Source organism: Physella acuta, unplaced genomic scaffold (genome assembly GCF_028476545.2).
Source record: "Physella acuta isolate Inbredline_101_S28 unplaced genomic scaffold, ASM2847654v3 ptg000710l, whole genome shotgun sequence".
Taxonomy (NCBI): domain Eukaryota; kingdom Metazoa; phylum Mollusca; class Gastropoda; family Physidae; genus Physella; species Physella acuta.
The window spans coordinates 514846-527349 of NW_026732229.1; the positions used below are offsets into that span (position 1 = coordinate 514846).

At 38.4% G+C, this 12504-nt stretch overlaps 1 protein-coding gene across 8 annotated transcripts in view; it reads left to right on the forward strand.

Moving 5' to 3' along the window:
• LOC131949721 (kinesin-like protein KIF13B) overlaps positions 1-12504 on the forward strand; it is a 279264-nt gene that overhangs the window by 155413 nt on the left and 111347 nt on the right. For 7 of the 8 annotated variants that reach the window (XM_059311582.1, XM_059311583.1, XM_059311585.1 and 4 more), the window contains exons 9-13: positions 2516-2628; positions 4476-4590; positions 5278-5514; positions 6075-6185; positions 6362-6496. In XM_059311582.1, the coding sequence (XP_059167565.1) occupies positions 2516-2628; positions 4476-4590; positions 5278-5514; positions 6075-6185; positions 6362-6496 (711 nt within the window). The remainder of the gene's footprint in view (positions 1-2515; positions 2629-4475; positions 4591-5277; positions 5515-6074; positions 6186-6361; positions 6497-12504) is intronic. The other variant, XM_059311584.1, reaches the window with a different exon arrangement.

A 12504-nucleotide genomic window follows, 5' to 3' on the forward strand; every position in this document is an offset into this window, starting at 1 on the left:
TCCATTGTCAGGGGCAGACATTGGTGTTTGTTACAAGCGCTCCGATTGGCTGTTTGTATTTTCTGTGTACTCCCCTATTTTTTTATCTTTCTTCATTAGTTTAATCTAAGTACTGGCTTGTACTCTCATTAATTGTAATCTTTACACAACATTTTAGCTAGGGTTAGGTTAAACTAGTATTTAAAATAACCTAAAATTGTGGTATTAGACCTTAGTGTTCCATTTTCTTAAAAACTAAAAGGTTTTTGTTTTACTTACACATGAGGCAGTCTCTACTAATATCAATAACTGAGGTATTCTTTTTTTACCAATTACAGTTAGACTTTTTTTTTATTACAACTAGTTTTTTTTGACAACAATAAGACAGTTTCTAACACCAATAGGACAGTCTTTCATGACAGCTAATCTTTTGTTACACCAGTTACATCATTAGTCATATGACTTGTGACCCTATGATATATATAGCGGAGGATGACTGGCTCACTTGTAAAGGTTTTAAATGTGCATTAGAGTTGGGTTGACCTGAGTCACAGGTCTATTATTGCTGCTGTCAATATGATGGATGGCCTAACTAGGGAAGGTGAAACCATATCCAGTACATGTCATGGATCATCTTCTCACATAGACAGCAGCTGTCTTTCACCATAGGATGGTGTCTTTATACTAGATGGGGCTAGACTCTGTTTTATTCTACTATAGGTCTATGAATATGCATCATGTTTGTGTGTGTTTTGATCAGATGTTTCATCTATCATCTAGTACTTTACCTCAGTGATTTACCATCGGACTGTCTCTGCACTACATTTAATAACATCAAATTCGTGTCACAAAAAAAGTCAAATATTGTTAGCAAAAAGAAATGTAGGTTATAACTTTGATAAAAAGGCTTTTACACAGAGTACTAATAATGAAAGAAGACAAATGATGTTACCAAAAAGTTGGGAAGAGTTTGCTAGAAATTCAGATAACTAGATGTATAAACTGTATGTTTTTAGTTCCTCTTGTACTGAATTGTGTAATGTTTTAACCGAGATTAAAATAGATATATTTAAAATGAACCAAAATGGTGTAACTATCATCTAGGCCAGGGGTCTCCAAACTTTTCAGTCCGAGGGCCGCATTAACTATGAAATTTCAGTTCGGGGGCCAATATTTTCCAGGCATGTCGTGACTTTCTGAGCAAGTTCCTCAGCCAACTGCAACAAACGTTTTTTTCCGTGGACAAAAAGATCTCCGCGGGCCGGATGAGAGGACCTCGCGGGCTGTAGTTTGGAGACCCCTGATCTAGGCCCTTGGCTAAACCCTCACCTGACTATCAAATCAACAGTTAATATGGCTAACTGTTTTCAATTTAAACTAGAGCCAAATTATAATTATAACGTTTATAAAAAAAATATAGAATAGACAAACACTCATAAGGTATGAAATATTCATGTTTAGTTAAAAATATGCAATGATCCCTAGTTGTACATTTTGAATGTAGGCCTAATTTTTATGATTTTTGATAACATAGTTACAGATTGTTTCCCTTTGGTATTTGAAATGAATAAATGGGAAGTAACTAATATTTATTTATTGTAAAACTTTTAACATTTCAATGTGCCTAAATGTGTTAGCCTATGAAATAATACTGCATACATCTCTGGGTCGTGTAGAATAATCCTCTGTATTCGGTTTCATTTATTTGTTTATGTTTATTTAAAATTCCAACTTAAAAGAATCATGTTTGCATACATTCAATGTTAATAATGGTAGTAGTGTATAGGCCTAAATATTTTTTTATATAGAATAGTATTCAGTTTTTTATCAGTGTATACTTTTTATGGTCCTTACATAGCTTCATTCAGAACTTAATTTTTTTAAGTAAGGTGTCTGCAAAAATAAATATAATAAAATCATTGAATGCCTCTGACCAAAAAAATCAATGAACAATGATAGACCACATTGGTGGTAACCTGTATCAACTAGTTATTAAGTTTGTGTATAACATTTTATTTGTACTCTAATCCAGTCACTTTATTTATATACAACTTCTCACAACACAACGTTTAGACAATGTCTGGTATCAACCTTGTATGTGCTAACAGTAACAATATTTACTTATTGTGTAAAGTGAGTCTATATGTACTTGTGTTTACCTATGGTGTAGAGTGAGTCACTTTACCTTGTGTTTACCTATGGTGTAGAGTGAGTCACTTTACCTTGTGTTTACCTATGGTGTAGGGTGAGTTTATATGTTGTTGTGGACCTATGGTGTAGAGTGAGTCTATATGTTGTTGTGGTTACCTATGGTGTTGAATGAGTCTATATCACCTTATGTTTACCTATTGTGGTTGAGTGTCTATATGATGTTATGTTTACCTATGGTGTAGAGTGAGTCTACATGTTCCTTTGTTTACCTATAGTCTACATGTTCCTGTGTTAACCTATGGTGTACATGTTCCTGTGTTTACCTATGGTGTACATGTTCCTGTGTTAACCTATGGTGTACATGTTCTTGTGTTACTGCTTGCAGGTGTCTGGTGAGAAGGTGAGCAAACTGTCCCTGGTTGACCTGGCAGGGAGTGAGCGTGCACAGAAGACAGGGGCCATGGGGGAGAGACTGAAGGAAGGAAGCAACATCAACAAGTGAGTATTTTTTATTTTTCTCATCTTGTGGTTTTCTTTGGGTGGTTTTCTGGGGTGGTCATCTCTTGGTCATCTGCTAATTATTAGCTGGTCATCTCTTGATCATCTGCTAGTTATTAGCTGGTCATCTCTTGGTCATCTGATGGTCTTCTGTTGGTCTTCTACTGGTCATCTGATGGTCTTCTGCTAGTTATTAGCTGGTCATCTCTTCGTCATCTGATGGTCTTCTGTTGGTCTTCTACTGGTCATCTGATGGTCTTCTGCTAGTTATTAGCTGGTCATCTCTTCGTCATCTGATGGTCTTCTGTTGGTCTTCTACTGGTCATCTGATGGTCTTCTGCTAGTTATTAGCTGGTCATCTCTTCGTCATCTGATGGTCTTCTGTTGGTCTTCTACTGGTCATCTGATGGTCTTCTGCTAGTTATTAGCTGGTCTTCTCTTCGTCATCTGATGGTCTTCTGTTGGTCTTCGACTGGTCATCTGATGGTCTTCTGCTAGTTATTAGCTGGTCATCTCTTCGTCATCTGATGGTCTTCTGTTGGTCTTCTACTGGTCATCTGATGGTCTTCTGCTAGTTATTAGCTGGTCATCTCTTCCTCATCTGATGGTCTTCTGTTGGTCTTCTACTGGTCATCTGATGGTCTTCTGCTAGTTATTAGCTGGTCATCTCTTCGTCATCTGATGGTCTTCTGTTGGTCTTCTACTGGTCATCTGATGGTCTTCTGCTAGTTATTAGCTGGTCATCTCTTCGTCATCTGATGGTCTTCTGTTGGTCTTCTACTGGTCATCTGATGGTCTTCTGCTAGTTATTAGCTGGTCATCTCTTCGTCATCTGATGGTCTTCTGTTGGTCTTCTACTGGTCATCTGATGGTCTTCTGCTAGTTATTACCTGGTCATCCGATGGTCATCTGCTAGTTATTAGCTGGTCATCTCTTGGTCATCTGATGGTCTTCTGTTGGTCTTCTACTGGTCATCTGATGGTCTTCTGCTAGTTATTAGCTGGTCATCTCTTGGTCATCTGATGGTCTTCTGTTGGTCTTCTACTGGTCATCTGATGGTCTTCTGCTAGTTATTAGCTGGTCATCAGTTTGTCATCTGATAGTTTTCTGGTGGTCATCTCTTGGTCATCTACCAGTTATCAGCTGGTCATCTGTTATCAACCTGTGTTCTTCTGCTGTTATTGCGCTTGTAAAGATTTCTGAACAGCAAAAATCAATTTTTTTTTAACACGTTTTTCTTAACTCAGCTTCGCGTTTATTTGTTTGTTTGTTTGGATGTTTGTTGTTAAAATTGACATCGAAAATTAGCCCACTTCTGATTGCTCTAGAGATCTGAAATTTGGAATGCAGGCTATTTTCGCCTAATAATTTCAGATGCAATCATAAAAACTAGCAATTAGAGACCTAAATTAGCTTAATTAAATTACGCCCCAAGGACCATAAAATCGAGGACATGATTTCTAAACATATCGACAAGACTGGAGGCCTATTGACACAGTTACTTCGGCCCCAATCGATGTCGGGCAGATGGGTCGGGAAATTTGATGGTGAACGTACCCACGTTTTTTGTCAGTCATCACAAGAACCTGCACAGCTCGAGGAAGCACAAAAGAAAAATTTATTTTCTACTTTTTAGTCCACAAGAAAAACATGGTTTTTTAAAAAGTTTTTTTTTAAGTATTTTATTAGATGTACCATTTCCATATTATATACACAAAATAAGTTAAAACGTTATAAATATGAGTTCTTGTTTACTAATATACCCTAGATATCTTAGCTTATCACTCAAAGATTTTAAAACAAACAATATGTTTATCACAATTGATTTCCGTGATGTCTACCCTCAGATCACTGACCACACTCGGCCTGGTCATCTCTGCTCTAGCTGACCAGTCTGGTGGGGGCAAGAACAAGAACAAGTTTGTGCCCTACAGGGACTCAGTGCTTACCTGGCTCTTGAAGGTCAGTAGTCTCTGCTCACCTTTACATGGAGGTGCACTATCACCTGGCTTGTACCACCAGGAGTTGGAATTCTAATTTGTTTTTAAAACATTAAATCATATTTAGTAGAATATTGTATATGCAGTTGTAGTATTGAAATTTCTAAGCATTTAAGTTGTTAGCTAATTGGCCCTAATGTCAGTTGGTGTTGGGTAAATGAGTGTTGTATTTTAGTACTAACATTTGTTACATATGTTTGAAAGTTTAAGAGAATGTTGTCCTGCTCGTTACATTATCATGACAATGATATATTGGCAACAGTATGACATTTGTTGCATCAGTGTAAGTTTTCCAAAATATTGATCCACCCCTTGCATTACCAGGACAACCTAAAGGACATTTTGACAGAAGCTACATTTACCAAAATGTTGACTTATTTTATACATTACCATGACAATCTGAAAAAAAGACATAAGTTACATTGTTGTTAAGTTTAACCAAATTGTTAATTTATTCTGTACATTACCATGACAACCTAAAATTATGACTTTTAAAACGCTTTCTTTCCTTCTCTCCCAATTTTCTTTCCTTCTCAAATTAGCAAAATGTTGACCTATTATGTTGGTTACCATGACACCTAAAATTATGACTTACTTTTAAATCGCTGTTAAGTTTACTAAAATGTTGACCTATTGTTTACGTAACCAGGACAACCTCGGTGGCAACAGTAAAACTGTGATGGTTGCCACCATCAGCCCTGCCGCTGACAACTACGAGGAAACCCTGTCCACCCTGCGCTACGCCGACCGAGCCAAGCGCATCATCAACCACGCCGTGGTCAATGAAGACCCCAACGCCAGGATCATCAGAGAGTTGAGGGAGGAGGTTGAGATGTTGAAGGCCCAGCTGAACGAGGCTCAGGTGAGGCGAAGTACAGGCCTCAGTGTAAGTTGAACCAGCACAGCTCTTTAGTTTTTACACCTGTTTTTTTGTCTCGTTTTGTTTTTGTCTCATTCATATTTTATTGTGTATTTATATTTTTTATTTTATTATTTCATATCTCATTTTTTTTCTTTAGTTCCTGTATTATTTTGTATTTATTTATTTATTTATTTATTTTGTGGGTTTTTTTGTAAACTCCTTTATTGTCTAGTATATTTTAAATATATAATTAAATGTTTAGTTTGTATTGTTTTGTTATTTGTTTATGTTTTATCTGCATTTTGTTTTGTTTACATTTTCCTAAATATTTATCAGTTTGTATTTGTAGGTTCTTAAAAGAATATACATTTTTACCATCACATATTATAATACTTGCTCAAAAATAAATCTAAATCATATTGATAAAATACTGTCAAACCTAAAAAAGTTGTTCATTCTTTAGCCTTTTATTACAAAAGTAATTACAGTATAGAGAAATATGTAAAAAGGAATTAATTGGATTTTATTTTTTGAGCAAATTTATTTCATGTAGTATTTATGTAGTATACTTTTTACCTCTCCAGAGCATGAAAGCTCCAGATTTGGCTGAAAGACTGACTGAGTCAGAAAAACTTATGAAGGAAATGTCTAAAACTTGGGAAGAAAAATTGCAGGAAACTGAAAGAATTCATCAGGTAAGTGCTTTTCCAGAAAAAATACAATTTTTTTACATTATGTCTATAACTAGCCCTTTTGAATAAAGGGAAGCAACAAAGAAAATGTATTTCTTGAAAAACACATTCGCATAGTTATGCCCCTTGTGTATAAAATTGCTGGACTAATTATTTGTTAATTTTGTTGATAATTCCAGGCCCGTCAGAAAACTCTAGAACAAATGGGCGTGTCAGTAGTGACGTCAGGTATCAAGGTCGAACATGGCCGGCCGTTCCTGGTCAACCTGAACGCAGATCCATCCCTGAATGAACTGTTGGTCTACTACTTAAAGGTAGGTAACCCACTGTCAGATATACATAGGTCACTCACTGTCTTCTGTCAGCTATACATAGGTCACTCTCTGTCTTCTGTCAGCTATACATAGGTCACTCATTGTCTTCTGTCAGCTATACTTAAGTCACTCACTGTCTTCTGTCAGCTATACATAGGTCACTCACTGTCAGCTATACACAGGTCACTCACTGTCTTCTGTCAGCTATACTTAGGTCACTTATTCTTTTATCAGCTATATGTAGGTAACTTGATGCTTTCTGTCAGCTATTCATAGGTAATTTACTGCCTCTGCCAGGTAGAAACTTTCTTCTGTCAGATATAAATAGTTAATTTATTGTCTTTGTCACCTGTCTCTGTTTCTGTCTACAAAAGGTAAGTGCCTAATGTAAAACATATCCTAAACTGTAACCCCATTATTTTCATTACCTTTATCTTTTCAACACATCATAGATCATCTAAAGACAATTGTTGCCACGGTATTGTGTTTACAACAAATATAAGGAGCTAACTAAAATACATTTTTTATACACTACTAGTCATGTTTACTGGGTTTTTTTTTTAGTTTTGTATTCAAATACAAAGGAAGATAATATTTGTAATATTTTATTTACGTGTAATAGATTTTAGAGCTCCTAAGTTTTACATGTGATTCCATTATACACACCTTAAAATATGTATAGATATAACAGCATCTTTTCTAAATAAGAGTATGTGAATCTTGTATGAGCCAAAAATACAGAAAGTTCTATTCAATACTTACAGAGCACATAAATACTTTATGGTTGTGTCCTGTCTGATGCTAATATGTAACAGAGGGTAAAGCATGCACTATTTTAATTTAAGTATTGATAGATTAAACACAGCAGTAAGGTATGGGGTGTAGTGAATGGAAAGTTTGTGATTTATTGAACTGATGTTTAAGTATTGATAAACACAGCATTAAAGTATGGGGTGTAGTGAATGGAAAGTTTGTGATTTATTGAACTGATGTTTAAGTATTGATAAACACAGCAGTAAGGTATGGGGTGTAGTGAATGGAAAGTTTGTGATTTATTGAACTGATGTTTAAGTATTGATAAACACAGCAGTAAGGTATGGGGTGTAGTGAATGGAAAGTTTGTGATTTATTGAACTGATGTTTAAGTATTGATAAACACAGCATTAAAGTATGGGGTGTAGTGAATGGAAAGTTTGTGATTTATTGAACTGATGTTTAAGTATTGATAAACACAGCAGTAAGGTATGGGGTGTAGTGAATGGAAAGTTTGTGATTTATTGAACTGATGTTTAAGTATTGATAAACACAGCAGTAAGGTATGGGGTGTAGTGAATGGAAAGTTTGTGATTTATTGAACTGATGTTTAAGTATTGATAAACACAGCATTAAAGTATGGGGTGTAGTGAATGGAAAGTTTGTGTTTTATTGAATCGTTTTTTCTTTTATCATTCCACTTGGCCTGTTGTTGACTATATGTACTATATTCTCTGGTAACCAGCCTTGGGAAAGCTAACTTGTCTCAGTACATTCCTTTCCTACATTACCTCTCCTTGTATTGTTTTATCTATCCTTTGTGTAAGAACAGTCCCTTTTAGAGGAATACTTGGTCATGTTTTCCTATCACATAGTACTCTTGGTCATTATAGTACATATCCACCCCTCCCTACTCCATACCCTAACATTAACAATCTTTATCATGAGACAGACTCTAAAAACAATTCCTAGCTAGGTCCTTTTGTCCTGCAGGACATGTCCACTAACAATATTCTCATTTAGACTGACACTAATGACAATCGCTGACTATGTCCTATTGTCCTGTAGGACCATGTCCCCTAACATCGAGACTGGCGCTAAAGACAATCACCAAGTCCTTTTGTCCTGTAGGACATGTCCCCTCACATCGAGACAATCCCTGACAGGAAACCTGGGGCCGTCACGCGATGATCCCCAACCTGGTCTGGCCGCTGATATTTGGCGTGGGGGGAAGGGGGGGGGGGGGCAGAAAGCCATTTCTTGCGTGTCAGACAGGAAAGCCTGGGAGGGGGAAAAAAATCTGGAACTGATGGCAGTCAGGTTTGATTCTATCATTCCGTATTGTGTTATTTTTTTAGAGACAGAGGATTCCCAGACTTAAGAGATTAAAGAAAAATAATGCAAATTCAGCATTTTCTGATCCTCGGCTTCCTGGCTCGTTGTTTTTTTTTTTTTTTCTTCTTCTCCTTCTCTTTCAAACCAATCAGTTTGTAGTTTTCTTCTTGTGAGGGGGAAAAAAAAGCCGTAAAACAAAATAAAAATCGATCGTTTTAACAAAATAAATCAAGTTCTTGTCCTAGTTTTTTTTCTTCTATTTTCCCTATTATTTTTTTCTCATCTTAAACAGGTATTCCTTGTGTCCAACCCCCCCCCCCCCCTCCCCTCAAATGTTTAAAGCCTGTATCAGACGTCATCAGCTTAACCCCCCCCCCCCCCCTGTACATTTTATCTCAGTCAGACACCGATTTACCTAGGGGGGACAACATATTTTACTTGACAAACCAGCGGCGTAGATATCCGTGGCATAGGCGTACCCGTGGTTTAAGCGTTCATGATGGAACATGTATGTTAAAAAAAAAAGCCGAAAACCGATGGCGTTTTTTCTTGATACAGTTAAATTGAAAACCTAGAATATGGAGTCCATCAGCTACATTAGCGGTATGCCGCAGTACCGTACCCAGTGGCGTAGCGAGGTCGGGTGTCACCCGGTGCGGCACTTAATGGTGTCACCCCCCCCCCCCCCAGAGGCGTAGCGACCTTTCCCGGGGACAAACTTTCAAATATTCGATTTGCACCCCCTTCAAATTTTCGATTTGCACCCCCCCCTCTCAAGTTTTTCTCTATATATTTTGCTATTTTTTGCCTTGGTGTCACCCCCCTAAATGGTATCACCCGGTGCGGTCCGCACCCCCCGCCCCCCACCCCCCTTCGCTACGCCTCTGACCGTACCCTCAGACCCGACGTTATTTGGGGTGGATGAGGAAGGGGGTATGTGGTTCTCCGACTTCAGCTTTAAATTAAAGTGTGCTTCAAAATTAATTTTGTCATTCAATATGGTCATAGTGTTTTATTTTTAAATTGATTTTGTTTAAGACTAATATATACGTTGTTACTAAATAAAATTAATATGAATTATAGTTATAATTTCATTTATGGTTTCGTTAAATTTGTGAGAAAAAATATTGCAAAAAAGAATGGACGCTAATACTGACCTCATTTTTGTGCTGGTAGATATTGATTGGTCAGCTCGACAAGAGGGGACAACCTCGACCCAACAAGTTACGTCGTTAGACGAAACTTGTTAATAGACCGCGAGTAGAAACTTGACACTTTTTTTACAACCCGAGTTTTACCATTAGTGGAGTCATGTGACGTAAACTCGTCTATTTTTAGCCTGACACCCTAGCGCCTCGGTGTTGGAGATTATCTAAGCTTCGAATGGACTAATGTGCTTAATGTTTGCTTCGCTTTGTGTTTTCATGAAACCCGACGTAAGGGGTGATGACATATTAGATGATGGTATTCGAGAAGAGAGGTTACAAATGTAGAGTATTTGGTGTAGTAGTGTCAGAGGGTCAAGACCGTTGGTTAAGAAATCGTTCGTATTTAGATTCATGTTGTTGTTGATATGATAGTTCATTAATTAGGTCTGGGTTAGTTACTGGCACAAGTCGAGTCAAGATTAAGTCAGTGGGGATGAGAGGGGGGTCAACATAAATTCCTGAAGACTGAGACTGGTCAAGATAAAATACTGACGATTGCGTCTGGGCAATATAAAATATGGTCATGTCAAGATTTAGCGCTGATTACGGACATACGAACTACTGATCTCTGCGACGCTCAACAACTGACTAACAACGCTGGCCACTGACTGACCTCTCTCCATACACACACACCCTACCCCCCACCACACACACACCCTACCCCCACCACACACACACCCCACCCCCCCCCCCCCCCCACCCCCACCCCCACAGATGATGTCCTAAATCGTAAGACAGGCCAGACTGCTCTGGAAGTTTGGATCGATCTCAGGAAACCTAATCTCTAGGCCTGTCATGTGGTCGTCATAATCTTTTAGTACCTTGTTGGTATACGGCGGGTAAATCAAGTCGAACGCAGACATAGTTTAGGTTTGTCTCGCTTCTTGGTTGTACGCATCTCAATCGTACGGCGGCAAACCAAGTCCAACACAGACATAGTTTAGGTTTGTCTCGCTTCTTGGCTGTCCGCATGTTTAGGTTTGTCCGCATCTCAATCGTACGACGGCAAACCAAGTCCAACACAGACATAGTTTAGGTTTGTCTCGCTTCTTGGCTGTACACATGTTTAGGTTTGTCTCGCTTCTTCACTGTCCGCATCTCAGTCGTACGGCGGCAAATCAAGTCAAATACAGTCATAGTTTAGGTTTGTCTAGCTGTTTGTTCCTTCGTGTTGATTGCCTCATAATCTAACTACTTTTATTCTTTGTGGACATTATTGTATGAACAAGAATTACTCGGGTAATTACGATAATTGTATTGTAAAGATGGATGTGTTGCTCGATTATTGCATTACAGGAAGATTATTTTTTTAATACAAGAAAGTCTGTTAATTTATAAGATTTTTAAAAGTATAGTTAGCTAATATTTCAGACCTAACCATGTAGAGGGTAGATGAAGTAGATTCTATGTGTCTTGACCTCGGCATGTGAGGGGGCGGTGTGGTTAGCACTTTTCCCAACCGCCTGTATTTTCCTAACGTGAGCAAGGTACCCACCAGAGAGGTCGACCAGGCACGTCCTGCAGACTCCAGTCGGGATTCAGATTCGAACTCGAGACTTTTGGGTTGGCAGTTGAGTACACTACCACTGCTCGCCCTTAAATTCAAGCAGAAACAAAATAACAACAAAGGGAGGTTACCACAATGACATGTCCCTATAAAACAATAGGGAAGACAATGCCATTGATATTAACATATCTCATTAACGACAACACAGATAACAAATGTTTGAGTAAAATATCTTAAGAACGACAATCTAGTTAGCGATTATTGAGGTCAGTTATCTCACGGATGAAGACAATTTTGAAGACAAAATTCTGGGTAAAATATCAGGGAAGACAATTCATCCACTGTTGTTTATTGTCAAGCTATTTCAGCAAAAAATAAGACGGGAGCCACGTGACCCCGGTTATAATGTGATTGAAACCTACACGCCTGTTCCCATATAAGCTCTGTCTTCTGTCTACACCACCCTCATCCCCCTCGCCCCACAGTAATGGAGTTAAGCCTGGCCGTCACCAGATACCCCCACAGAAGGAGACGACCCCAGGAACGGGGGCGCCACGGTCGGCATAATTTAATTTCCACGAAATTCCCGCGATGAAAACTTGTGTACGGCCGTCCGCTGAAGAAGCTCATGGAAATATGTTTACATTGAATTTCTCTGCCCGTCTTTACAAATTGCTTTACAAGCGCCCATTTACATTGGGTTTCATTTTTTTTAAGTTATTTTTTTTTTTTACAATTCTTTTTCCGGAATTCTATCCAGGACCTTTAAATCTTTCTATCCCTCGTGATTGTTTTATATGAATTTGTTTACATTATTTTTCAAATTCTGCTTCTCATCATGTGTATTATATTTTGTTAGAAAAACGTAAAAAGCCAGTTTTTTCTTCTAAAGCAAACTCTGGCTGTCCATCATAATCGTGTCTGTCACTCCGGCAAGTTAAGTCTGTCCGGGTCCTCCCCGACTGTAATATCGTCCGCCTGCCATCGGTCTCTGTAATTAGGATCGTCGGGCAGGAAGAAAGGGCAGACGGGGCGGTAACTCTAGCGGCGCTTTTTATCAATTAGTCGCAGCAAATTGAATCCAATCTATGGCGTTCACACCGGCAAACTGTTGTGGCGTGCTTACAGTCGACTGGGCAGAGGATCGCACACTATCACCGTGGTTAGTGTCAACTGGTGGGTAGTCGGTCCCCTGGGCGGTATCG